General features: G+C 63.2%; 2 protein-coding genes across 6 annotated transcripts; one reads left to right on the forward strand and one right to left on the reverse strand.

Annotated features, from left to right (window-relative positions):
• Window positions 1-3,780: 3,780 nt before the first annotated feature.
• On the reverse strand, window positions 3,781-27,404 carry TRIM46 (tripartite motif containing 46). 5 transcript variants are annotated; one of them, XM_043501886.1, is made up of 10 exons: window positions 27,144-27,404; window positions 13,405-13,660; window positions 12,599-12,942; window positions 11,909-12,052; window positions 11,201-11,296; window positions 10,731-10,984; window positions 10,266-10,387; window positions 7,644-7,943; window positions 5,668-5,965; window positions 3,781-5,299 (listed from the first exon to the last, which is right to left on the reverse strand). In XM_043501886.1, the coding sequence occupies exons 2-10, from the start codon at window positions 13,652-13,654 to the stop codon at window positions 4,924-4,926; spliced, it is 2,184 nt and encodes a 727-aa protein (XP_043357821.1). In that variant the 5' UTR covers window positions 13,655-13,660; window positions 27,144-27,404; the 3' UTR covers window positions 3,781-4,923. The 5 variants fall into 5 exon arrangements, with proteins under 5 accessions (XP_043357821.1, XP_043357820.1, XP_043357822.1 ...); XM_043501885.1 differs by having other exon boundaries at window positions 26,997-27,404; XM_043501887.1 differs by lacking the exon at window positions 27,144-27,404 and adding an exon at window positions 17,276-17,369.
• Window positions 17,308-20,690, forward strand: KRTCAP2 (keratinocyte associated protein 2). The gene is made up of 5 exons (XM_038383465.2): window positions 17,308-17,436; window positions 19,209-19,363; window positions 19,477-19,540; window positions 19,960-20,026; window positions 20,501-20,690. The coding sequence occupies exons 1-5, from the start codon at window positions 17,433-17,435 to the stop codon at window positions 20,619-20,621; spliced, it is 411 nt and encodes a 136-aa protein (XP_038239393.1). The 5' UTR covers window positions 17,308-17,432; the 3' UTR covers window positions 20,622-20,690.
• Window positions 27,405-27,566: the final 162 nt, after the last annotated feature.

Raw genomic sequence — 27,566 nt, forward strand, 5'->3', positions numbered from 1 at the left:
CCCCACTGGGACAGCAAGGGCAGCGCTGAGCAAGGGGGGAGCTGAGATCCCAGATGAATGGGGGGACCCACAGGCAGGGCAGGTCGGCTCCCAACCAGGTTTGCCTGGTCCAGAGGCGCTGCTGGGAAGTGAATCCACGGCGGGGAGGGAGCGACCAGGGACAGGACTCAGCGGGGCTGTGACCCCAGGCCCAGCCCGCGAGAGGGAGCAGGTCCCGCTCCCTGCCCCAGCCGCCAAATTCCAGACCGAGCCGCAGGAGGATCCCTCCTTGGAGGAGCTGAGGGGACTTGCTGGCCACAGGCTGCAAACCCCCGTGGGGAAGGCTGCAGGGGCAGATCCCCGTGGGAGAGGGGATTCCTGGACCGGGAAGGGGCTCCCCCAGGGGAAGCAGAACTGTGGGGATCAGGAGGCCGCTGGGGGTGCCCCAGAAGTGTCGCCGCCGGCTGTCGTACCTGGCCCACGATGTCCCTCTCTCGGGACGCCAGGGGATCCAGGCCCCGCGCAGCGGCTGCAGAACTGTGACCGGCCCGGAGTCTGGGACGCGGCCCGGCGGCCCGGCAGGTCCTGCGACCCTGGCCGGGGGGGGAAGGGGGGTTAAGGGTGAAGCCCCCTTGAGACCCCGGCCCATCACAGAGGAGCCTTTCCAGAAGGGGGCTCTAGACACAGTGGGGCCCCCAGCAAGGCGACCCAGTCGGGGGAGAAATACGTCCTGGGGGGGATGGATCTCGCCACCCGCTACCCAGGGGCGGGGGCTCCGTCCTCCACCGAGGCAGACACCAGGGCAGACGTGCCGCTGACCATCTTCACCAGAGGGGGGGGTCCCCAGCGGGGTCCTTACAGACCAGGGGTCCAATGTCCTGTCAGCCCGGCTCCGGGCTGGTGGAGAGATGGGGGGGTCTGACCCACCTGGGTCTCTGCAGGTCACCCTCCATCCCACGGGCTGGTGGAGAGAGTCTATGGGGCCCTGGGGATGACGCTGGGGACTTTTATGAATCAGCATCTGCAGGACGGGGACAAGTTCCTGCCCCACCTGCGGTACAGGGACGTGCCCCAGGAATCCACCCGCTTCTTCCCTCTCAGGCTGCGTATGGGAGGAGAGTGAGGGGACCCGGCAGGGCGGGGGTCGGGCGGGGGGTGTTTGAGGGGACCCGGCAGGGCGGGGGTCGGGCGGGGCGTTTGAGGGGACCCGGCAGGGCGGGGGTTGGACGGGGGGCGTTTGAGGGGACCCGGCAGGGCGGGGGTTGGGCGGGGGCGTTTGAGGGGACCCGGCAGGGCGGGGGTTGGGCGGGGCGTTTGAGGGGACCCGGCAGGGCGGGGGTTGGGCGGGGGGTGTTTGAGGGGACCTGGCAGGGCGGGGGTTGGGCGAGGTGTGAGGGGACGAGGCAGCGGGGGATGGGCGGGAGAAGTGAGAAAGGACCCAGCAGGCGGGGGATGGGCAGGGGTGTGTGGGGGGGGACCCAGCAGCAGGGGGCTGGGGGGGGGGCGTGTGACGGGATCCGGCAGGCGGGGGTTGGGCGGGGGTGTTTGAGGGGACCCGGCAGGGCGGGGGTCGGGCGGGGGCGTTTGAGGGGACCCGGCAGGGCGGGGGTCGGGCGGGGGGGTGTGTGAGGGGACGAGGCAGCGGGGGATGGGTGGGGGGGTGAGAAAGGACCCAGCAGGCGGGGGATGGGCGGGGTGCGTGAGAAGGGATCCGGCAGGCGGGGGATGGGCGGGGAGAGTGTGAGGGGACGAGGCAGCGGGGGATGGGCGGGGATGTGGTGGGGGCCCGGCAGGCGGGGGATGGGCAGGGTGTGGGTGAGGGGACGAGGCAGCGGGGGATGGGTGGGGGGGTGAGAAAGGACCCAGCAGGCGGGGGATGGGCGGGGTGCGTGAGAAGGGATCCGGCAGGCGGGGGATGGGCGGGGAGAGTGTGAGGGGACGAGGCAGCGGGGGATGGGCGGGGATGTGGTGGGGGCCCGGCAGGCGGGGGATGGGCTGGGGGGGTGTGAGGGGCTCAGGCAGCGGGGGATGGGCGGGAGGGGGGTGTGAGGGGACGAGGCAGCGGGGGATGGGCCAGGGGTGTGTGAGGGGATCAGGCAGACAGGGAATGGGCGGGGGTGTGCGTGTCCTTTTGCATCACAGCCCCCCACCCCCTGGGAGGGCCCCTGCTCCTCTCGCCCAGGGGGCTTCGAGGCATCAGAGCTGGATGGGCTCCCTGGGGTGCCAGCCAGCCCCTGCCGGGGCATGAGCCTCCTCGCCTCCCTGGGCTCAGCTGGAAATCCCCTGGCATGGAGCCAGTCACACTCAGCCCCTGGGGCCCCAAACCAGGCCCCGCTCAGGCAGCTGGATGCCCAGGGCTAGCAGCTGGCTCCTAGCAGGCCCATGGCTGAGCCGGGCTGGAGTTTGTGGGTTGTGCGGGGTGCAGGGGGGCCCGTAACACCAAGACACGCATCCAGCTCTCGCTAGTGGGGAAGAGTCCCCCCGGGGAATCTGCGCAGCCCTCTCCCACCCCCTCCCTGCCCCCCCTTCCCCTCTCCCAGCCCCCTGTGTGACTCTGGTGTTCCCAGCCCAAACAATGATCTTTTATGACCCTTTATACTGTTCATAAACCTTTACAGTCCCCACCGCAAGGACATGCCACCTCCTTATGGGAAGGCTGGGCAGGGAGGAGGAAGTGGTGCCCCAGATGTCCCACCCAGCCGCTGCCTGCAGAGCCCGTGTCTGGGGCCGTCCGAGGGCCGGGCGAGCAGGCAGCGCACTCCCAGCTACGTGTCCACAGCCCTGCACGCCCCTGGGCCTCAGCCCCGCACCGTGCCCGGCGTGAGGCGGCCCCCTGCTGCCCACGGCATCGGGACACACGGCTGGAGTGTAGGGTTGGCACGGCAGCGCACGGAGCTGTCTGTACAGCAGCCCCTTTCCTGGCTCCCGGTGTCCATCCCTGGGCTGGCATTGCCCTCTGCCGGCCGTCAGCAGTGGTGCAGCACAGTGTCTGCCACCCACAGGCCTGTTCAGGTGGACTCCTGACTGCACAGACCAGGGAGCAGCAGCTGTGACCCCAGGGAAGCCACTTTCACCCCCCAGGGCCAGGGCCCCCTGCTAACGGGGGGAGGGGGGCCAGTGTAGTGAAACGCAGGCCAGGCGTGGGCTCTGGACACTCCCCCAGCACCTACCAGCAATTCTTCAACAGGCACCATGGCCTAGTGGTGAGAGCAGTGGTTAGGAGTTGTGGGTTCTGTTCCCCTTCTGCCACTGATTGACTTGGGCAAATCTCTTAACCCCCACGGGCTTCTCCCTAGGGCGGTTGGGATGTCCAAGGTCTCTGGGGCAGCTGCTAGAAGGTGCTACACAAAGGCCAAAGATTTGTACGCAGGAGAGGGGCCCAGATGCGTACAGCCCTCAAGAGCTGCCTGGGTGCCTCCTTCAGGGCTGCGTCCTGCAGCAGGGGTGGCGCAGCCCAGTGAGAATTGCTGCTCCTGGAGTCTCTGGCATTGCAGTTTATTGTAGGAAACCATGAAAATACAGCGATTGCACAGTACAGATCCCATGAGACCCCACAGAAACTCTGGGGGCTCCCAGTACCGGAGCCCAGGCCCTGAGAGGCCTTGGCCCTGTCTCCCCACCCAGCCCAACGCCTGCCCCCTGCCCATGGCACAGGCTGGGGAAGAATAAAAGTAGGTGGATTTGCTCCTTGGCACTTTGCTGTTTGTGGAGGTGAAGCTGCACTAGCCCCCCCGTCCCCCGGAAGGAGGCGCGTGCAGGGCAGCGGGTGCAGACATCATGGGCAGGGAGGTGGTGGGCGCACTTCATGCCGGTGCTGTAGGGGCATCGCAGGACAGGTGCAGCAGGGCAGGGCTGGGCCCACATGGGGAGCTCCCTGCATGGCAGCGTGGGGGTCGGGGTGAGACCTCCTCCGTGCTCTCCCATCCTCCCTCTCACATGACGGGATGTTTCCAGCAGGCCCCAGCCTGGGGAGGGAGCTTCATTCTGCAGCCTGGTGCCCTCCCAGTGAGCGGGGCTCTCTGCACCCCTCTGCCGTCACCCGCTGCCTCTGCAGAACCATGCTGAGGGAGCGGCAGGATGAGCCCAGATGTGGGGGGCAGTATGAGCCCTGGCTCTGGGCAGCAGCGGGGCTGGCTGGGTCAACAAGCCACGTCTACAATCACCCTCTGCCCAACCCAACCTCCCCCAGCCCAGGGCCCAGCCCGGGGCTCTGGCAGCTCGGCCCCACCAGCTCCCCCTCTCAGGGCCAGGGCCAGTGGCTGGCTGCTGCGCTCTGGTCCTTGTGGAAGGAGGATCTCAGGAACGTGACACTCAGCCAGGCCCGGCCCATCCTCAGTCCAGAGCCTGGCAGGATGGGGGTTGGTTCAGGGGCACTGCCAGGCTCTGCCCGGTGCCCTCAGCGCCCAGAGCTCAGACTCCAGGGTTAAACATGCTGGAGAGGGAATCATTTCAGGTGGGAGCCCCTGGCAGGCCCTGGAGAGGAGCTGGGGGTGGGAGGGGAGAGGTTTTGGTGGGAGGGGAGTGAGGGGGAGCAGCAGGCCCCAACCCTCCCCCCACAATCCAACAGAACAGGAAGGATTCACAAGCCCAGCATGGAAACGCTGGGGAGCAGAGCAGGGCTCTCCTGGCCCCCAAGGCCTCAGCTCATGGCTGGGTCCCACGATGGCAGGGGTCTGCCCTACGCCGCCCTTCTGCCATCGCTGCAGCCTGTGCTCCGGGCCCAGGGGCTGAGGCCCTAAACCGGCCCCATGTCAGAGCCTCGCTCTGTGTCCCCCCTCATTAACCCCACAGGCCGGAGCTCAGTGCTCCCCAGAGCCAAACTCCCACGCCGGTCGGAGGGCAGGGCTCAGGTGGCTCCTTCTGGTGGCGTGTCCATGGTGCGCAATCCCACTGCTGACAGCTGGCCCCGGGGCCAATCCCTGGCCGGTGTGTGCCAGGGCCAGCTCAGTCCAGCTTGGAGAGGCCCCCGATGGTCACTTTGCGCTCCTGTTTGCTGGCCACCAGCTCCTGCAGCTGCAGGGCCCCGCCCCCGATGAAGCAGAAGGCCGGGCAGACGGGGCCCGAGCAGTCCACGCTGCACTCCCACAGGCCACGGAAGGAGACAGCATCGTAGAAGCTCACCTTGCCCCGCTCGTAGTCCAGGCAGACGCCGATGCGGGGGGGCAGGGGGATGGTGCAGCCGCTGGGGTCGCGGGAGGTGAGGGCCGAGCCGTGGGGCAGCAGGATCTTGCCCATGCCGATGGTCAGGAAGGCGTATGGGGGGGGCGCATCCACAGTGGCATCCTCCGCCCCACTGTCATGCCCGCTGTCTGGGTCGTACCTGCCCGGTGGGAGGGGGAGCGTGAGCGCATGGTGTGGACAGACACACAGATGGATCCGCCCTGAGAAGATCCCATCCCCTGGGGCACGGCAGCCTCAGACAGAGGGGGCTGAAGCCCCCCACGGTCTCTGCCCCTCTGCCCAGTTCGCATCCAGGCCCCTCCCTCAGGGAGCAGTAAAGCATGCCAAGGGCTTAGCCGGGTGTGGGGTGCGACAGAGGGAGGGGCCCGAAGGGATGCTGGGAGCTCCAGGGAACCTGCCCAAGGGCCCAGCGGTGTGATGGGAGCTGCAGCCCAAGACCCACAGATCTGGGAGCATCGCCGGGCCCTGCCTCCCCACCAGCATGGGTGGCCCAGCTTCTGCCCTCACCTGGGGCTCACCACGTCCTGCGGCACCTGGAACCACTCCTGCAGCTTGCTCTCCAGCCCCACGCCCACCTTGACCAGGTAGGAGCTGGGGTCCACGCAGCAGGCCCAGGACCTGCGGCCCTGCGTGACGGCCACGTCGCCGATGAGCAGGTCGATGGAGAGGTGGCAGCTGGTCATGAGGCGCTCGGTGGCAAAGAGCATGGGCAGGCCAGGGACGCTACGCACGGCCCGCTGGTCCTTGCTGATGGCCAGCCGCTCCCGGTTGAAGCCCCACCGGTTATCGAGGAAGAAGCTCAGGACTGAGAAGCGGGAGAGAACAGAGGGTGGGGAGGGGCTGAAAGACAAGGGGTGGCCCCACACCTCCACAGGCTCCTCTCCTGGAGGGACGCAGGGGCACGTGGGACTCCTCAGGGGCGCAGCAACCTGGGCTTCCCCCTTGCTGGGAGTCCCCACAACCCTGGGTCGAGGGCATGGGAATCACAGACACTGACCACTCACCACTCTTCCCTGTGCTGCGGCTCTGGGGCTGGGGCGACTCCCAAGGTGCATCCCCATGGAGATCTCCAGGGCTGGCCTAGAGCCCTCCGTCTCCAGGTCATAGATGTGTGCCATGGGAGGTGTGGGCAGGTAGGTCCCCCCAACCTGGCACAGGCAGCACAGGGGGGGTATCATAAGAATGGCCACATTGGGTCAGACCAAGGTGCCATCTAGCCCAGTATCCTGTCTTCCACAGTGGCCAGTGCCATGTGCCCCAGAGGGAACGAACAGAACAGAAAATCATCAAGTGATCCATCCCCTGTCGGCCATTCCCAGCTTCTGGCAAACAGAAGGGAGGAAAGGTGGGTTAAAGATCATCAGTTCCCATAGTATCTAGATACTGAGGTTTTAGGCCTGTTTCTGAGTCCTCATCTTTCCTAATCCCTGTGGTGTATCACAGCCCCAGTGCATGAAATGCAACCACCTCTGGGTTGGGGCATCTGGTAACAGTCATGCAGCAACATTGCCCAGGGTTTGCTTGCCAAGGACTGAAATATAGGTGCCTCTGGGGTTGGGTGCAGCAGCTGGTTGATAGCCAGATAGCAACCCTGTGCGGCATTTGCTCACCCAGTGCTGAAATGCAGCCATCTCTGGGGTGGGACTCATCAGATGTTTAAATGTATATCAAAGTCTTTTGCAAAAAAATTTAATTGCATTATTTCACTTAGAAAAAACTCAGGTTTTTGGTTAAAGCAGGTGAGGGACAGGAGGGAGTACAGTATATAGTGAATGAAAGATTGATTTAAAAAGTGTCAGAAAAATATTGTGAAAACAGGAAATTCCTATAATCTCATAAGAACAACCAGACTGGGTCAGACCAAAGGTCCATCCAGCTCAGTATCCTGTCTTCCGACGGTGGCCAATGCCAGGTGCCCCAGAGGGAATGAATAGAACAGGGAATCACCCAGTGATCCATCCCCTGTCGCCCTTTTCCAGCTTCTGGCAAATAGCGGCTGGGGACACCATCCCTGCCCTTCCTAGCTAATAGCCATTGATTGGCCTATCCTCCATGAATTTATCTAGTTCTTTTTTGAACCCTGGTAATGTCTTGGCCTTCACAACATCCTCTGGCAAGGAGTTCCACAGATTGACTGGGCGTTGTGTGAAGAAATACTTCCTTTTGTTTGTTTTAAACCTGCTGCCCATTAATTTCATTTGGCGACCCCTAGTTCTTGTGTTATGAGAAGGAGTAAATAACACGTCCTTATTCACTTCTCCACCACTGTCATGATTTTATAGACCTCGATCCTATCCGCCCTTAGTCGTCTCTTTTCCAAGCTGAAAATTCCAAGTCTTATTAATCTTTCCTCATATAAATATCCCTCACCTGGTGTGGGCGGTGTGTGCAGGTAGGTCCCCCCACACCTGGTGCAGGCAGAACAGGAGGGGATATCCCCTCAGCTGGTGCGGGCGGCGTGTGCAAGTAGATTCCCCCCTCACCTGGTGCGGGCGGCGTGTGCAGGTAGATATCTTCGCTGTACTCCCCGAAGCCGGCCTTGTTGCAGCCCTTCACTCTCAGCACGTAGACACTGTCCGTGTCCAGGTACTCCACCAGGGCGCTGGTGCCCCGCACCTCCTCGCGCCGCTGCCACAGCTTGAGTGCTTTGGCCTTGCTGTCGCTCTTGCGGTACTCCACGGTGAAGTGCCAGGCGGGCGGCGAGTGCTGGGGCAGGCGCCAGCATAAGAAGATCTGGTCGTAGGCGTAGGTGCGCTGCGTGTCGATCACCGGCGCCTCAGGGGCTGCAGGGAGAGACACAGGCATAAGCGAGCGGGCCCCACTTGCGGGGCAGGAGAGCGGCCAGACGCAGGAAGGGGGCATTCCGGACGGATGGACGCACAACCAGCAGGAGGCTAGGGGAATCTGACTGCCGAGAGCTCGTGTGGGCACCAGGGGGAGAGTCAGGGAGACGGGGACGGGGCTGCTGAGAGGCTCCAGGGACCAGACGGGCTGAGTGCAAGTGGGGGGAGAGAGAGGTAGGGGGGAGCAGAGGCTGGAGACACAGGAGAGGATGAGGGGGAGCAGGGAACTGAAGGATGGAGCTGGGGATGGAACCGGGCACAGCGTGATGGAGGGTGGTGGCGGGAACTGGGCGGTGAGGGGTGGGGAACTGGGACAGAGGAGAGAAAGGATGGAGGGATGGGACGAGGATAGTGGGGGATGGAGACACAGGGATGGAGGAATAGGGACAGGGATGGGTGGGAAGTGAGGGATGGGCAGAGAGGGATAGGGTGGCAGATGGGGGGATGGAGACAGAAGCAAGGGATGGAGGGATGCAGGGGAGATGGGGGATGGGCACAGAAGCGAGGGATGAAGGGATGGGGGACAGATGTGGGATGGGCACAGAAGTGAGGGATGGGGGTGGATGGGGGGATGGGCACAGAAGAGAGGGATGGGGGGCAGATGTGAGGCGGGCACAGAAGTGAGGGATGGGGGGATGGGCACAGAAGTGAGGGATGGAGGGCAGATGGGGGATGGGCACAGAAGTGAGGGATGGAAGGCAGATGGGGGCGGGCACAGAAGCGAGGGATGGAGGGATGGGGGCAGATGGGGGATGGGCACAGAAGCGAGGGATGGAGGGATGGGGGGCACATGGGGGGCAGGCACAGAAGTGAGGGATGGGGTGGATAGGGGGCAGATGGGGGATGGGCACAGAAGCGAGAGATGGGGCGGGCACAGAAGCGAGGGATGGAGGGCAGATGGGGGGCGGGCACAGAAGCAAGGGATGGGGGTGGATGGGGGCGGGCACAGAAGCGAGGGATGGAGGGATGGGGAGCAGATGGGAGATGGGCACAGAAGCGAGGGATGGAGGGATAGGGAGCAGATGGGAGATGGGCACAGAAGCGAGGGATGGAGGGCAGATGGGGGGCGGGCACAGAAGCAAGGGATGGGGGTGGATGGGAGGTGGGCACAGAAGTGAGGGATGAGGTGATGAATGGGGGGAAGAGGACAGAGGGCTGGGCAGAGAGAGCAGGGGCAGCTCTAGGGGCGGCAGCGTGACTTGCCTCGGGTACTTCAGTGACGACTCAGCAGCGGCCATAGCCTATAAACAAACAGAGGTAGAAGCGAGTCTGAAAAGAGTCCCCAGCCGGTGCAGTGCAGGGCCCGGGGTGGGCACCTGCCAGTGGGGGAGGGCACCTGCCCATGGGAGCGCTTCCCCGCAGGGAGTCCTGGCCTGGCTGGCTACTCACCCTTCTGCATCTGGCACGGGGTCCTGGTCCTGTCTTCTCACATCCAAGTCCCACCGCACAGGCCCTTGACCCCCAGCTTCCTGCCCTCTGCCCCTGCCCTGCCTGCAGGGAGCCTGGAGCACAGAGTGGGGACTGATGCTGGCTGAGTCCCATGGACTCTGGGGCCGTTTGCAGGGGACTCTGTGGGCTGCTGGGCCAGGGGACCCGTCTCCTTACTCTACAGGGAGCCCCGAACCTCCCTGGGTATTTCACGTACACTGCCTGTCCCCAGAGCGAGCAGCTTCCTGCCAGGAGGGGCCCCCTGGGCAGGGCCAGACAGGGGGTATCTGGGGGCAGCACACGAAGTGTGGGAGGCTTTGCGGGAGCCCATGAGGCCACTTCCCCCACAGGTCTCTCTCCAGCAGCTGCCAGCCCCTGACCCAGCTCCACACAGAAGGGAGGTGTGGGGGTCAGGCTGCCAGACAGGAGCTCCTCCCACTCCAGACAGAGCTCCTCCCACTCCAGACAGGAGCTCCTCCCCCTCCAGACAGAGCTCCTCCCACTCCAGCTGCCAGGCAGGGAGCTCCTCCCGCTCCACACAGGACTCCTCCCCCTGCAGGGTGCCAGACAGAGCTTCTCCTGTTGCAGGGTGCTTGGCAGGAAGCTCCTTCCACTCTGCACAGAGCTCCTCCCTCTCCAGGAAGCCAGAGAGAAAGCTCCGCCCTCTCAGCATAGAGCCCCTCCCCATCCAGGAAGCCCCTCCCCTCATTCCAGAACTCCTCCCACACAGCCCAGAGCTCCTCCTCCTAAAGGAAGCCACAGAGGAAGCTCCTCCCCCTCGGCCCAGAGCTCCTCCCCTATGGCTGGCTGCACGTCTCCAGCTGTCATGTTTACCTTTGATAAAGGTCAGGTCCGTGAGCAGCTTCATCTCTCTGCTGAGGTCCAGCTGGAAGCGGCTGAAGGATGAAGTGGCAGCAGGACGGAAGCTCTGCAGTGAGTCTGTGGCCCTGACGATCCTGCGGCGACAGGAGATTCAGGCGTTGGTGCAACAGGCCCCGGTAAGGGGCTCCCGGTGCCACCAGTGCCCAGTCCTACTCATGCACCAGCATGGGGGGCTCCCAGCAATTGAGGCCCGAGTCCCTCCCGCTAGCCCACAGAGGTGGAAGGCTCCTCCTGCATGTGTCTCACTGCACTGGGAGACGGGGACAGTGCATCAGCCAGATCCCCGGCCCCGGGAGACCCCCTGCGGTGCCCATAGAATCATGGACTCTCAGGGCTGGAAGGGACCTCAGGAGGTCACCTAGTCCCACCCCCTGCTCAAGGCAGGACCAACCCCAACTAAATGAGAGGGAACGGCACCTGCTGTGCAGCTGCTTGGCTGCCTGGACAAAGCAGGGGTGGTCAGTCTCCTTCAGCACCTCCTGGGCGTAGCCCACCATGCCCGAGCTCTCCAGCATGGCCCGGTGCTCCTGGATCTGGTGGTGCAGGCTGGCCAGCCGCTCCTGCTGGGACTCCTGGAGGGCCTGCAGCAGGGCCGCCTGCTTCTCCTCCAGCACCGTGCACAGGCCCCGTATCAGCTGGGAAACCTCCTCCTTGGCCAGGGACCCATTCACCTGCCCGACCAGAGTAGAGTCACCATGTGGCCTCCCTCCACATGGGGGCCCCGCTGCCCCGGGGCTTTGGCACCTGGCCTGGGGGCACCCTGGGGATGGAGCACAGCCCGGATGGCGGCACAGTGCCCGGACACCTCCTGCCCTCGCCCCAGAGGGGTGAAGCAGCGTCCCCTCCCCCGGCCCTGGCAGTGCCCCTTGCTGGCGCCCCCCGCTCACCTCGGTGTGCTTCACCGTCTCCTCCAGCTCCGTGATCTGCATCTGCACCGTGTCCTGGCTGCTCAGGATGTAGGTGAGGCTCTTCGTCAGCTTCTCCTACACGGGCAGCATGGGCAAATGAGACACACAGGCCGCTCACCTCGCACCGTCCAGTGCACGGGGATGGGGTTGGGGGGGGCTCTGAACCCAGCCACCTGGGTGTGCACATTGAACAAGCCGGACCCCACACCTGGGCCAACATGCACAATCCATGAGGATGGTGGTGGGTTTACAAAGGGACCTGACTCCCTGACACTGCATGCACCCCACTCACTGCATCCCTCACTGCATGCACCTCGTTCACTGATTCCCCCCTAGGGCATGTACCCCATTCACTGCATCCCCCCCCACTGCATGCTCACTGCATGTCTCATCTGCACCCTCCACTGCTGGTACTGGACCCCCACCCTGTGCATGCCCTATTGATCTGCACGCCCCCAGCTCTGGGATGGGATTCCCCTCAGGGTACATCCCACTTGTGTTGCCCAGCTCTGACAGAGTGATAGTCATCCCTTCCTGCCAATCCCCCATCTGTAGCTGACCATCTCTGACATGGAGACCCGTGCCCCACCCACCCCATGCCCCAAGTGCCAGCACAAAGCTCCCCACCATCCATACTCCATCTGCACCCCCAAGCTCTGGCCTGGGAAACCCTGGTACATCTCTTACCCGCAGTGCCTGGTAAGCGCTCAGCACAGGCGTGATCTTGTGGCTGGTGTGAGTGCGGCGCACACGACAGAGCTGGCACACCAGCCGCTGGCAGGTCTTGCAGTAGTGAGTTACCTCCTCCTTGTGCTCCGGACACATCAGACCCTGCGCAGCAAGACCCACGTTCAGCAACAGTGGTTGGCGCCCTGCTTTCCAGCCAGCACCCCCCACCCAGCCAGTGTGTGTCAGCATCCCCCTCCCCACATCGTGCCCTAGGTGCCATTCAATGACCCCTCTCCCTTCCCAGCTGCCTCAGCATCCCCCTTCCATCCACGTGCCCCCCAGATCTCGGCACCCCCATCCACTGTCCCTGGTATCAGGCCCCCTGTCAGCACGTGCAGACACCACATGGGTGCAACACGGGGGCTAGCACCACCCTGCACGCCTCCAGATGGACAAGATGCATAGAACCCCCCACCTGTCTCCACCCCAGCCGCCTGTGCAGCAGCGACCAGAGGCCCTTTCACCTTGAAGCCATGTTCAGGTGCCCGCTGGCCCTGCTCTGGGCACAGCGGGTGACGCTGGGCCCAGACACACCATCCCCTCCCCCCCAAAGTCCCAGCGCCCAGACCTCTCCCCAGTCATGCCCACGGCACAGGGCCCAGCCTGCTCACATCCAGGCCTGGCCCGGGACGCCTGGGCAGCCCCTACCTTGGGCCGGAAGTTGAGGGTGGGCGGCGTGGGCTCGTGCTGGGCCTTCTGGGTGCCCCAGGGATGGTAGAGCTTGAAGCACTCGTTGCAGAAGCTCGACTTGCACTCGGTGCAGCCCTTGGTGGCCTCCAGCTGGGGGGGTTTGCAGAACTGGCACATGATGGCGGTACTGATGTTGATGGTCTGGCGGTACCGCTCCACGACCCGCTCCAGCGTCAGGTTCCGGAACAGGTTGCCCAGGCCCCGCTCACCCAGGTCCACATCCCGCTGGCAGGACGGGCACGGGAAGCTGATGGTCTGGGGGTACACAGCCCCCCGCTTCCGGCCCGGGTAGGTGCCAAACCCTGGGGGAACCCAGAAGCCTGTCACATGACATTCAGCCCTGCCACGGCCGACCCCTCCCCGCCACAGCCATTAATCCTCCCGCCATGGCCGCCATCACCCTGCCACGACCATCACCCCCTGCCATGGCCGTCACCTACCCCCCCGCCATGGACGCCACCCCAGCCACAGGGTGCCTGCATCCTCTGCCCCTTGCACAGAGACCTTAGGCCTGGTTACCCTCCCAGGCCCCGCCGCCTCCTCCTGGCCCCTGGCCCCTGACTGAGCTTCCCCAATGAATTCCTGCACTGAGATGCACAGACTCCTCCCACTCTGCCAAGGGGGATCAGGAGCCTTCTGCTCCCAGTGCACTCTGGGGGTTTTCCAGGGCTCAGAGGATGTGGAAGCTGCATCCCCCAGACCCTAGAAGCAGGGTCCTCCTGTGGCAGGGCTGGGGATCCCAGGACCTACCGCTCTGTCCCCACCTGACTTGAGGAGCCGATCCAGGCGGTCGGGTTTGGGGACGACCCTGCGGCCCATGCGGGGGCTGCGGGTGGCCGGCGTGGAGGCAGGCGAGGTGGGCTCTGAACTGGGATCACAGCAGATGTAGCCATGCTGCACGAGGATCTCACTGGCACAGACATGGCAGACATTGTGCATGCAGGGCAGGGCCAGCGGCTGCTTGTACATCTCCTTGCAGACAGGACAGATCAGCTCCCGCTCCATGTTCTTCATGCTGGTCTGGAGAGGGGCCAAGGAGAAAGGTCACATCTGCCCCCCTAGGAACTGCCTTTCCCCACCCCAACCAGAGGGGGTGCTGGGGCTCAGTCCTGACCCAGGAGCTCCATGCTGGCAGCCGCATGGGGGAGCCTTTACTGGGCAGGTATTACAGCCACTCCTCGGGGGGCCCCTCCCATCCCCCCAGTCTCACAGCCGCTCGTCCCAGAAACAGCTGCCAACTGGCCGCTTTCAGCAGGTAACAAGAGGTACCAGGTTCCCTGCAGGTGCCCAGCTGGCTCCAGAACCTGCCCAGCCAGCCCCCAGCTAGGTGCATGGTCCCAGATTCCTCCAGTCTGGCCAGCCTGCCACGCGCTCCTGTGGGCTCTGACCCCAGTTCCCCAGGATGCTCCTTCTCCATTCCCCAGCCCTCAAAGCAGAGCTCGGGGTATTTCCCAGAAGGACCCTAGTTTCCACACTGCACTTTGCATTCAGAACAGTGGCAGAATTTGCTGCTTCATTAGAGGGTCTGGGGCATGCTGCTTCCCCCTAACCTCCCCTCCCCGCCCCCATTGCACACACCGGGCCTGTTTGCTGCGGGTTTGCTCTGCAATCGCCCGCCCAGCCCCCAAACCCGTCCAGTTCCAAACCGGAAAAAGCGAAATCCCAGCTCTGCTTGTGGCCCAAAGCAATCAAGTGAAGGGCCTGATGCGGGCCCCAGATCCAGTCCCAGGGCAGGCCCCAAGTCCTGGTGCATTGTCCTGAGGAGCCCACAAGCTGCCAACTCCCCCAGCTGGGCAAAGAGCCTCCCCCTGGCCCAAAACACACGGCTCCCTCTGCCCCAAGCCCCATTCAAGGGCCCTCTGCTCCTGGCTAGGCTGCCCCTGCGGCTGCCCCTTGTGTGGCTGGCACGTGCCAGGTGCGTCTGCCCAGTTCAGTGCGCACCACAAACACACACACACACCCCTACCTCGCTGCTGCACTATTCCACTGGGGATTGAGGCAACCAGCAAGTCTGCAGCCTGCCAGGCCATCCATCTCTGGCCACGGAGGGGCCGATTACAAAGCCCAGACAGTCCCCCTGCTCCCACACCCCCGGCAGCTGGCCAGGGCTCGCACTCACCTTGCTGCATCTCTTGGATGCCATCTCTGCCTTGGGAGAAGGGGCGCAGATGACACAAAGCGAGGGGGGGAGGGAGGAGGAGGGGAGATGGTGAAGGGAGGGGCAGGGGGAGAAGGGGGCAGGGCAGAGACAGAAGCTGGACTGGGCCCTGCTACTGCTGCTGCTGCCTGGCATCCAGCCCTGGGCGCTCCTGCATAGGGTTGCCATGGAGACTGAGCTCCGCATGGATGCTCGGGATCCTTCTCAGCCCCTGGCGAAGGAGGGTCCAGGGCAGGGATGGAGGCGAATGGGGAGCGGGGGCATCTCACCCCCAGAAGCAGCTGGTCCGGTTCCTGCTCGCCCCCTCCCGTGCCACCATCATCACACCATCTCTCTACCCCACCTCGTGCATTGCACGCCCATCCCCCATACACTACACACCCAGTGATCCCCGTGCATTGCACACCCGAGTATCCTTTGCACTGCACATTCATTCTCCCGGCCCCTGCACACCCCATCCCCGTGCAATGCACACCGATCACCCCCGTGCATTGCACACCCCCGTGCGTCCCGTACCCATACCCCCCATCACGGGGCGTGCCCCCCCGCCCGAGGAGCCGCCCTCCTCCCCCAGGCAGCCCCCAGCCGCTCACACTGATCCGGACGAGCGCATCCATGATGGAGGTGAAGGTCTGCAGCTCCTCGCCCTCCGCCATGGCTCCGGCCGCCCCCGGCCGGGCTCCGGTCCCGACGGCAGCGCGGCGGCGGCGAACACCCCACTCTGCGGCGGGGGGGGCGCACGGAGGAGCCGAGCTGAGGCCGGGAGCGGTGCGCATGCTCCCGGGGTAGGGGCGAGGGGCTGGCACGTGCAGGGGGGGCAGGGCTGCCCCCCTGCGCCTGCAGACAGAGAAGAGGGGCTGGCACCCTCGGGGTAGGGCTGCCCCTCGTGTGCCGGGGGCAGCAGCCAGTGCCAGGGAGAGGAGAGCGGGCAGAGGCAGCCTGGCTGGGGTTACTAGCCCAGCATCACGGAGACTGGCCCATCACCTGCACATCCCCTAACACCAGGACACCCACCCCCTCAGCTCAGTCCCTTTGGGGCTCTGGGACCCCGTGAAAGCACCTCCCTGCCACGGTCCACACCCCTGCAAGACTCCAGACGTATGACCTGAGCGTTGGCCTGGGAGCCAGGCTCCCCCATCCCCGCTGGGGATCTCACACCAATGGAGAGGGGAGTTTGGCTGCCAGCACTGCCGCTGGGTAGTGCCCGCTGTTGTGGGGGTTGGGTACAACGGGGAATCTTGCTGGGAGCAAGTCTGATTTGTTCCCCAGACCTGCCAAAGAGCTCTGTGCAGCTGGGAAGCTTGTTTCTCACCCACAGACTCTGGTCCAGTACAAGATATTCCCTCCCCCACCTCATCTCTCTTGATTCCACAGGTCTTGTCTTCCCTAAGAAAAGGGTGTGTTTTAACCCCTGGTGCCTAGCCCTAGGCTCCCCCTGGGCTTTTCCTCGACCCACTCAACGACTGTCCGTCCGCACTGTGAACATGAGACAAGCTAGACACTGTTTGCCAATGTGGACATGGCCTAGGGGCTGCCAAGCTGCTGGGCTGTGTGTCTCTCCAGCCCCGGGCTGGGCAGAGCCAGAGCAGAAGGAAAAAGGCCCTGTGACTGGCACCCCAGGCCCGGTAAGGAGAGGATTGAAAACTTGAGGCATGCTCTGGGGTCCAGATGTCATGGCACAAGCTCCATGTTATAGCCAAGTTATCTGGGCTGGAAGATGCCAGCACCCAGGGGCACTGCTAGAACAGTGAGTCACCAGAGAGCCCTAATGGGCCTCTTAGTGCAGCAGTTAATGCCCAGACCCTGAGAAAGGGCCAAAAGGGGAGAAACGGGGACAGGGGAGGGGATGGGGAGTCGGTGAAAACCACTTCGGTGCTGAGGGCATTGGCCACAGCATGGGAGGCATGAGGCATGTGATCTGCTGCTCCCAGCCTGCTGCTCCCAACCCCTTTGCTCCTAGCCCCACTGCTGTGCCCCCTCCACTACCATGGATAGTGCAGACAGGTCTCTATCCACCCGTCTGTCCACCCCTTGGTCTATGTCTGTCTGTCCATACTGTGCCTCGGTGAGCACAGACAAGTCCCACCCCAGTGCACAGGGCCCCACAGCCCCAAACCCCTCCCCTTCAAGAGCAGGGTGCTGGAGCAATGTGTACAGTGCGGTGCTGAGCCATTGAACCAAACCTCCCTAGGATATGATGGAAACCACTTCAAGGCATGGGGGGTGCGGCACCCCCCCTTCCAGCACCTATACCCCTAAGGGCCGGAGGGGAGGGAGCTCCTGCCAGGCTAGTAGAATGGGGGCGCTTTAGGATAACCGCAATGTCTACGTCTAACCTCCAGGGGGCGCTGCATTACAAGGCTCTGCACATGCGCACGGAATCGCACAAAGCGGGTTGCATTGTCGACTCTCGGCCGCCAGGCGGACTCGGCAATCACTGGAACCCCGCAGGGGCTGCGCATGCGCGAAAGACTCACCACTCGCTCACTGCCGCGTCCCTTCCCGAGTAGCCTCGGCCTCGCGCGTGCGCAGTGCGGTTCTCCGCGCCGGGTTGGCCGCGCGTGCGCATTAAGCCGGGTCGACGGGTGTGGGTCTCAGAGCGGACGGGTCGGCGGCGGCACCTCGCGGGGCACCATGGGTAACGGGGGTGGGGGCGCGGTGCCTCCGGGAGAACGAGGTGCCCCAGGCGGGGGGGGCCCTGGGGGGGCAGGGCAGGGTGAGGTTTGTTGCCCCAGGTGGGGAGGTCTGGGGGTGCCTGCCAGGGAGGTTCCTGGGGGGCAGGGTGGTGGTGTGTGGTGCCCTGGGGAGGTCTGGGGGTGCCTGCCAGGGGAGATGCCCGGGGGGGGGTCTGGGGGTGCAGGGTGAGGCGGTGTGCCCTGGGGGGGTGAGGTGCCCCAGGTGGGGGGAATTTGGGGGTGCCTGCCAGGGAGGTTCCTGGGGGGCAGGGTGGTGGTGTGTGGTGCCCTGGGGAGGTCTGGGGGTGCCTGCCAGGGGAGATGCCCGGGGGGGTCTGGGGGTGCAGGGTGAGGCGGTGTGCCCTGGGGGGTGAGGTGCCCCAGGTGGGGGGAATTTGGGGGTGCCTGCCAGGGAGGTTCCTGGGGGGCAGGGTGGTGGTGTGTGGTGCCCTGGGAGGTCTGGGGGTGCCTGCCAGGGGAGATGCCCGGGGGGGGTCTGGGGGGGCAGGGTGAGGCGGTGTGCCCTGGGGGGGTGAGGTGCCCCAGGTGGGGGGAATTTGGGGGTGCCTGCCAGGGAGGTTCCTGGGGGGCAGGGTGGTGGTGTGTGGTGCCCTGGGGAGGTCTGGGGGTGCCTGCCAGGGGAGATGCCCGGGGGGGGGTCTGGGGGTGCAGGGTGAGGCGGTGTGCCCTGGGGGGGTGAGGTGCCCCAGGTGGGGGGAATTTGGGGGTGCCTGCCAGGGAGGTTCCTGGGGGGCAGGGTGGTGGTGTGTGGTGCCCTGGGGAGGTCTGGGGGTGCCTGCCAGGGGAGATGCCCGGGGGGGGTCTGGGGGTGCAGGGTGAGGCGGTGTGCCCTGGGGGGTGAGGTGCCCCAGGTGGGGGGAATTTGGGGGTGCCTGCCAGGGAGGTTCCTGGGGGGCAGGGTGGTGGTGTGTGGTGCCCTGGGGCGGTCTGGGGGTGCCTGCCAGGGGCGAGGCCCGGGGGGGTCTGGGGGTGCAGGGTGAGGCGGTGTGCCCTGGGGGGTGAGGTGCCCCAGGTGGGGGGAATTTGGGGGTGCCTGCCAGGGAGGTTCCTGGGGGGCAGGGTGGTGGTGTGTGGTGCCCTGGGGAGGTCTGGGGGTGCCTGCCAGGGGAGATGCCCGGGGGGGGTCTGGGGGTGCAGGGTGAGGCGGTGTGCCCTGGGGGGGTGAGGTGCCCCAGGTGGGGGGAATTTGGGGGTGCCTGCCAGGGAGGTTCCTGGGGGGCAGGGTGGTGGTGTGTGGTGCCCTGGGGAGGTCTGGGGGTGCCTGCCAGGGGAGATGCCCGGGGGGGGTCTGGGGGTGCAGGGTGAGGCGGTGTGCCCTGGGGGGGTGAGGTGCCCCAGGTGGGGGGAATTTGGGGGTGCCTGCCAGGGAGGTTCCTGGGGGGCAGGGTGGTGGTGTGTGGTGCCCTGGGGAGGTCTGGGGGTGCCTGCCAGGGGAGGTGGGCAGGGATCACCCTGAAGCTTCGTGCCCATGGTGCCCCCTGCGCTCACAGGGAGCTGCTGGCACCTGGCTGCCCGGGCACTAGGGCAGGGCTGCTGCACAGCAGACAGCTCGTGTGACGCCCATCACCCTAGCGACTGGGCGCCACATGGCCTCTCACGCAGTAGCATGAGCCGGCCCGTGGCTGCAGCAGCCCCATAGGGGTGGCTGCGGGTTGCTGGAGAGGGCCCGGCAGTGGCCCAGCGCCCCATTGTGTGGTTCTTGCTCTGTCCCCAGCCGTGGGCACAGGCACGTCCCTGGCACTCTCCTCGCTCCTTTCCCTGCTGCTCTTCACCGGGATGCAGATGTACAGCAAGCAGCTGGCTTCCACCGAGTGGCTGACCATCCAGGGCGGGCTGCTGGGATCTGCGCTCTTCATCTTCTCCCTCACCGTATCCTTTGGGACATGGAGGGGTGGGATAGGGGGAGACTTGAGCTGGGGCAGACCCTGCGCTGTCTCCTCGGTGGCAGCTGCCTCCCTTCCTTTCCTTAACTCCGGCTCCAGGCCTTCAACAACCTGGAGAGTCTGGTCTTCGGCAAAGGGTTCCAAGCCAAAATATTCCCGGAGAGTAAGTGCCCAGCCCTGCCCGAGAGGGGGAGGGGGTGTCACATCCATAGCTCCCAGGTAATTAAAAGAAACAGTAAGACCCAAGAGGATGCAAGGGGGGGGTCTGATTATTCCTGAGACCCTGGGTTTGCAGGGAGCTGCCCTGCTGAGAGTCCAGTGCTGCACTGAGCAGACGCGCTGCCCCACCTTTGGGACCTCAGCCCTGCCCTGGGAAAATCCTCCCCATGCTGCACTCCCAGTGGGACCCTAACTGGGGTTCCCACGTGCTGCTCCCCGCCAAGGGACCCTAACCCTGCTCTACCAGGGGAGGGTTCCCACTTGCTGCTCCTCTCTTTGGGGGAGGCTGGCCGGCCAACGCAGCATGCCCAGGGCAGACACTCACTGCCTCTCACATTTCTCCCCTTCTCTCTTTTGCTCCAGTTCTCGTCTGTCTTTTACTCGCTCTCTTTGCATCAGGCCTCATCCACAGAGTGTGTGTGACCACCTGGTATGTAGAAAGCCTATTCCAGGGTGGTAGCAGGGAACAGGTACCCTCAATCTTGAAGTGGGGGGAGGGCATTGCCCTGGGGAGCACCAACATCCAGCCCCTCCTCTAAGAAGGTGCTGTCAGGGCTGAAGAGACCTGCTGGGCCTTACTGAGCTCCTTTCCCAAGCTGGTGGTGCTGCCCCTGTACTAGGCAAGGGGTTGCGGGGCCAGCGGGGCTGCTCCCCGGCTGGGCATGGGGCTGGCAGGTCCATTCCCCGGCTGGTAACAAAGCACATAAGAATTGCATGACTGGCTCTGACTCCTGGGCCATCTTGCCCAGGATTCTGTATCCACCAGGCTAGTGCCAGTTGCTTCAGAGGAAGGTGGTGTGGGATAAGCTGCCCCCAGCCTGGTCTCTAATAGCTGGAGCTCATGTGGGGAGCAGGTATGGGCAAGGGATGATGCTCACTGGCCTGCCGTCCTCTCTCCTCCCAGTTTCATCTTCTCCATGATTGGCCTCTACTACATCAATAAGATTTCCTCCACGCTCTACCAGTCTGCAGCACCCATGGCAGCGCCCGCCAAGGCCATTGGCAAAGGCAAGAAGAGGAATTGATGCCCCCTGACCCCTCCCATCCAGCCTGCCCAGGACTCTGGGGTACCCAATAAAACGGTCTCTTTGTAACCTCTGGTCAGCAGCTCCTGTGGGTTCCTTGGCCTCGGTGACTGTGGGCATGCCTGCTCCCCTTGCCCAGGGCCCAGCTCCCTGCACGTTCACGCCAGGGCGAGGTGCCGGCAGCGGGTGACAGGGCAAGGTCTGTCTTTGTGCACGCAGGCAGCAGGAACCACTCTACACAAATGGCTAACAGCGTGGTTGCTTCATCCTCTGCAATAGCCAGCAGTGTCCAGCAGGGGGCACTGTGGTAGTGACACAAAACACTGGTTGAACGCACGGGCCACAGCCACTGGGGGGCGCTGCCTTCTGTCACCCTGCAAACCCCAGGCTGCTCCGCCTGCCCCCCATGAATCCTCCAGCCCCCTGGGAACAGCCCTTTCCTCCGGAGAAGAGGGGTCAGCGGAGGTCACTGCCTCTAGGCTGCAATTAATCGCATTCCGGGGGAATCCAGTCCCTGCTCTGTTTATTCTCTACCAGACCTAGCACTTCTACCTGGGAGGCAGGCAGGGGCCCCAGGCTGTGAAGTTCCTTATGACTGGGACCTTCCCAAGAGCCAGCACTGCCCCCCTATGACTCGCCTCCCCAGGAGCAAGGATGGGCTGCCCCATCTTTAGCTCCAAGCTTGTGATGTTTAGGATCCCAGCAGCAGCCTGAGCCAACAGCTGCAAAACCCATTGGCAGTCCTAGCCCCCCTCCCCCTCTAGTTCTCTTCTAGGGACATCTCCCTTCCTTGTTACCAGCCTCTGCAAAGCAGTGTGTATAGGGCAGGAGTTCTCAAACTGCGGGTTGGGAGGTTATTACATGGGGGGTCGTGAGCTGTTAGCCTGAACTTTGCCTCCAGCATTTATAATGGCGTTAAATATATAAAAAAATATTTTTAATTTATAAGGGGGTGGTCACACTCAGAGGCTTGCTGTGTGAAAGAGGTCACCAGTACAAAAGTTTGAGAACCACTGGTTTAGGGCGATCATATTTCCCAAAGGGAAAATGGGACACCGCATGGTGCTGACCTGAGCTCCTCTCCCTGCAAGGAGCTGGCCTGAGCCGATTGTCCGAGCCCTGCCTTCTCCCCGGGCAGGGCTGGATTTGCTCCCTCCATCCCCTGCATGTTCCTCCACACCTCACGTTTTTGACAAAACTTGATCAGTTGTCAAGGGCAAACGGGACAAATGCCCACTTTTGCCAGAAAAGTCAGGATGGCTGATATAGGTCTTAAAGAAGGGACTGTGGCAGCCAGAATGGGATGTATGGTCACCCTAGGGGTGTAGCAGAGACACTGTGTACCATAAACTGCATTGAAACCATTCCGCAGACGGGAGCCAAATCACACTTACTGTGCCCAAGGGGAGCTGGGAACAGCTGAGCCCTACTGGCTGCTGCTGACTCAGTGTGTGGCCCCAGGCCTTGGCTGCACCTGTGTCTGCTACCCACCTGCAGCGATCACAGGCTCTCACCCCGCTCCCGGGGGGGCTGTAGGGATTAACAGTCTGTTCCAGAGGGGCTGGGATGGGAGCTGCCAGTGGGCAGCCTCCTGCAAGTCAGGCTCTTTGCAGAGGACAGCATAAGGCTGAACCTTCCTCTCTCCTTGAGTCAGAGAGGTGCGGGGGGCATCTGACTGAACCAGGCCTGCTGGACAAAGAGTCTGTCTGCCTGGGACAGCCCAGACAGGCTGTGACTCAGCCGGGGGAGGGGAGCGGGTCTGTCCTGCTGAGTACTGTCTGGGTTGGGACAGAGCCTGGCAGCCCCCCTTTGCCCAGCTGCAGGTAGTGTGAATGTGCTGACGCTGTCTGTCTAGACCTGCAAGGTGAGGAAGAGCCCAGCAGGGCTGGGCAGGTAGGCGCATGCCCTGGCTCCAGCAGGGGTTTAGTGTGTGGCTGGTGTATATGTGCAGCGTCTCCAAGTGGGTCACGGCTGCAGCTGGTAGAGGGCGGGCGAGTGCTCCCAGTCACCTGGAGAGCCCATTCCCCCAGGGCTGAGCTGTTGCTCCCCAGAGCCTCTGCCCCCTGCATTTGTCCAGGGGACGGGAGCTCCTGGCTGGCCCCAGGAGCTGGAGTCCCTCCAGGGCCACAGGACGATGACTCCAGAGCCTCTCTGTCGGGGCAGAGGTGTGGCCATTGGCTAGGAGGGATGGACCCTCATCTCCCTGCCCTGGCCAGGTGCCACACCCTGTTCAGGAGCATATCGCTCACTGTCCCTGGTCCCGCTTTGCTCCAGCTGCTGGGCCAGGCCCACGAGATGCTGCTATGCCAGCGTCTTCCAAGAGGCAAATACTCGGGCTCCTGTGCCAGCACTTGGCAGGAGAACAAAGGCATCTTCCCACCCCCTTCCTCCCAGCACATTCCCCAGCCCTGCCATATCCCTGGCCCACAGGGGCAGATGGGAGCCTCTCCCTCTGCAGGGTGGATCCAGGAGGCCAGGAGACTTCCAGGCCCTAAGCTGCTGTCAGTCCTGGGATCATGGAGCTGTTCCTGGCATCTCCAGGTAGTAGGGGTGTCCCTGCCTGGCTGGAGCTGACCCTCCCCATCCCCTCAAAGCTATACAGCTCAGCCAGGGGCCTTTTGCCTCAACACTCTCCCCTGGGGACTAGCTCACTTCTCCTACTCTGAGGCTTCTTGCTTGGCATCGAAGCTGAGGGGGAAGAGAGCAGAGACCCAACAATCCTTCTCCCCACTGGGCTGGGGCCACGGTGCCTGGGGGAGGGGGCTTGAGTGATGGGGGCAGGGACTCCAGCCTAGGCCCAGTGGGTGCTGCAGGCCCTAGGGCAGGACTGGAGCAACGCTGGGGGAGTGTCACTGATGCAGGCCCCTGCTCCCCTATATCGGGGGTGAATTGGGCCCACCAGCAGAGTCCCCGGGCCAGTGGAGGAGCAGCCCAGTGTCAGTTCCAGGCCTGGTGTGTAGAGACAGCAGAGCCAGGCCTGGGCCTGCTCTCTTGGACACGCTCCCCCGTGTTTGGTTTGTCAGAAGCCTGGGCTGGGCCAAGCTCCGGGGCTCAGGGGAGCTGTTGGAACAGGGAAGTTATGGTGACAGCAGCAACCTGACCCCTACACAGGGGCTGGTGAGGGGGCGGCAGAGGTCCTAGCCAGCCCCAGGCAGCTATCAGCTGGCAACAGAGAGAATGGGGGCAGGCCCCTACTGTGCCTCTGGCCCTTCTCTGAGCATGGCCAGGTGGCACTCAAGCTGCAGCCCAGTCCTACTGAGGGGAGTTGTTCCATCCAAGCCCCCTAGTCCCTTCAGATGCAGCCAGATGGGAGGTCTGCTGTGCCCCAGGGCCATAGGCTCAGCTTCAGGTGCTGGTGGCTCAAAGGGAGGGAGCATGGGGGGAGAGGGCCAAGAGCCAGCAGGACTTTAGGCCATGCCCCTAGCTCTCTGAGCAGGGACCGTCTCCTGCTGCATGTGCAGCACCTGGCACAGCGGAGCCGGACCCTGACTGGGGCTTCAGTGCTGCAGCGATACCTCATCAGGGATGGGCAGTCCCTTTACCTGGTGCTGGGAGATTCCCCCCCCCCTCTGGGCCCCACAAGGCAGGCTGGGGAACTGCAGGAATGTCTTGGGCTGGAGGGGACAAGGTAATTGTGCGAGGGGGGAGGAGTGGGTGGATCTGTGCTCATGCTCTCTGCCAGAGGGTGAGTGGGGGTCCCAGGCTGCAGGAGGAGACATTGCCTTTGGCCTGGGAGGCTGGGCTCTGTCCCACTAATTAGCTGCACATTCTTGCGGAGATGCCCTGGGGCCAGGTGAGGGGCCAGGCTGCAGCTGATGGAGCCCTCCCCCCATTGCTGCTGATGCGTGAGCCACTCAGTCCCCCTGCCTGGGGGTTACACGCACCCTTGGAGCCATCAGGGCTGGAGGCACTAGGCTCATCCCTGCACTGCGGTGGGGGGGAGGGGGCCTCACCCACATACCCCGAGGGCATTTCACATCTGTACGAGTGAGTTGCAGACAGGAGGGAGGGGCCGCCATCCCAACACCCCGTCTCTGCCTGCCAGGACTCCCTCCCTCTCCCAGGTCAGGTGTGCACCCCCCCACCCCATGGCTGCTGTCCCCTCCATCCCTAGCTCTCACCGGACAAGGAGGAAACCAGATGTTTCCTGCTGCTGCTGCCTCTTTGCTCCCAGCCATGACAAACAAGGAATCCGGCTGCTTCCTCTGGGGCTGGCTGGGAGCCCCAGGAAACAAGCAGGCAAAACAGGCAATGTGGGATGGGGAGGCAGCTAGAGGTCCTGCTAAGGGCCCCCTTTGTCCCCCCTCCCTGAACCCAGAGGCACAGGCACCACTGCAACCCAGGGCAGGATCTCGTGGGCCCAGGGCATCACGAGCACTCTGGGCATGGTGGGGCCTCAGGTGCAGGGCACTGCTGTAACCCCCCCAATCTCTCCGCCAAAGGGTCACAGGGCTGGGGTCTCTGGTGGGGGCTGTGCTGCCCCCGTGGAGTCTGTGCAGGGGCAGGAGCTGTGGAGCTCTGCACCCCGTCAGCAGATCTCCCTGCAGTTCCTGCTCTTGGGATGGCGGCGGCTGCTGCCCTTGGCTCCCAGAACTTCCTGTGCGTCACTCTACCCTGTATCAGTGAGAACACGCAAGGCACCCGTTCCCAGTGCCCTGTGACCGGGGCCTGGCTTTGCTTCCCAGGGAGAGGTGGGCAGGGAGGGCGCTAGCCACCCCCACACACAGCTGGTGCCAGGCAGTTCCACCAACTCTCTGCAGTGCCAAGGAGTCAGGCAGCCTCTGTGCTGGGCTGGGGGACCCTGAGCTCAGGAGGCTGAGGCTATAAACCTGGTACTTGCAAGAGCATCCAGTACTGCGTTAGAGATCTGGGGGGCAGGATGGGTCACCCAGTGCCAGGGAACGGGAGGGCAGTGTGAGGCAGGAGGGGCCAGTGTGGGGCACCCAATCCCAGGGTGGGCGGGCCACCCAATTCCAGGGTGGAGGCGTAGGGAGGGACACCTGTGGGGGCAAGGCTGGGCACCCAGTTCCAGAGGTGGGGGAATTATTAGATTAGATGGTCCAGTGCCTTGTGACACAACACAACCCAGTGTTTCCACATTTCTTGCTCCTTTCATAGACCCACAGAAATGTGGAGCTGGAAGGGACCTCACAAAGTCATCAAGTCCAGGCCCCTGCGCTGAGGCAGGACCAAGTCAACCTAGACCATCTCTGACAGGGGTTTGTCCAACCTGTTCTTAAAATTCCCTGGTCATGGGGATTCAACAACCCCCCTCGGATACTTGTTCCAGAGCTTAACTCCCCTGAGAGCTAGGAAGTTTTTCCTAGCTAACCTAAATCTCCCTTGCTGTGGATTAAGCCCATCACTGCTTGTCGTACCTTCAGTGGATGTGGAGAACAATTGATAAGAAGGCCCTACTGGGTCAGACCAAAGGTCCATCGAGCCCAGTATCCTGTCTTCCAACAGTGGCCAGTGCCAGGTGCCCCAGAGGGAATGAACAGAACAGGGAATCATCAAGCGATCCAGCCCATTGCCCACTCCGAGCTCTTTATAAGAGCCTTTAACAAAGTGGTTTTCAAACTTTTTGTATTGGTGAGCCCTTCCACAAAGCAAAACTCTGAGTGTGACCCCCCCCTTATAAATTCAATATGGGGAGGGTTAATTTAATAGGGGCTTGGGGCTGTAAGCCCCACAGACCTGACAGCTGGTGACCCCCATGTAACCACCTTATGGGTTACGACCCCATTTGAGCGCTCCTGCCTTAACGGAGATGAAGGCTGTTCTCAGGTCCCACACCTCAGTCGACTTTTCCCAAGACTGACCAGGCCCCGTTTTAAATCTTTCCTCCATCCTAGGTCTGTTTTTTTTAACCTTCAATCAGGTTTGTTGCTCTCCACAGGCCTCTCCCCAATTTGTCCCCATCTTTCCTGATATGTGGTGCTCAGAACTGGACACAGTTCTCCAGCTGAGACCTTAGCAGTGCTGAGGAGAGCAGGACAATTACCTCTGGTTAATACAGCCCAGAATAGAAGCAGCCTTTTTGCAACTGCTTCACATTGTTGACTCACCTTCAATTTGTGACCCACTCTGACACCGAGATCCTTTGTGCAGTCCTGCCTTTTAAGCAATTAGTCCCCATTTTGTAGTTGGGCATTTTAATTTCCCTTCCTAAGTGAAGTACTTGGCACTTGTCTTTATTGAATTTCAGCTTGTTGATTTCTGTAATTCAGTTCTGTAATTCTCTTGTAGACTGTTTCCATGACAGCAACATCTTTCTCTCCGGTTTCCTTATGTCACTGGTTGTCTCCTCTTTTCTGTCCCCCCCAGTGGTACCCATTCAAGGCCTTGTCTAGAAATACACTTTTTTTTTTTTACATGCCCAAGCCATTTCAGCCTTCTTTCTCAGATCATTGTCTCTGCAGTCTGCTGGCCAGTCTCGTGCAACACCAGTGTCAACTACTTACCCCGTAGAAGGCGCCCAGTGCTCTCCGGGAGTCTCTCGGATGGAACACGCTAACTTACCCACTGGCAGCCTGCAGCATTTGCCAAGTTTCAGAAGCATGTGCCAGTGTGGGGCTCCCACAAACACTGCATCCCTTTGTCACCTTCCCTGCGTGGAGCTCCTTGCAAAAGCAGACCAGTCGGGGCACCAGGTGAGGCGCCTGATCCGAGGGGGGGCACCCAGTCCCAGTGATGGGGAAAGGGGGAGCACCCAGCCCAAGGGGTGCAGGCTGCAGTGCAGTGGCACCTAGTGCGAAGGGGTGGAGCGAGGCAGGGCAGGGGGCTCCCAGGGGTGGGGGGCAGGGTAAGGGGAGCACCCGGTCCCAGGGGTGGGGGGGCAAGAGGCTCGCAGAGGTAAGGAGTAGGGCAAGGGGAACACCCGGTGGTGGGGCGGGGGGCAGGGCAAGGGGCGAGCCTATCCCTAGTGGCTCAGGCTGGCCCAGG

Source organism: Dermochelys coriacea, chromosome 24 (assembly GCF_009764565.3).
Source record: "Dermochelys coriacea isolate rDerCor1 chromosome 24, rDerCor1.pri.v4, whole genome shotgun sequence".
Lineage (NCBI taxonomy): Eukaryota > Metazoa > Chordata > Testudines > Dermochelyidae > Dermochelys > Dermochelys coriacea.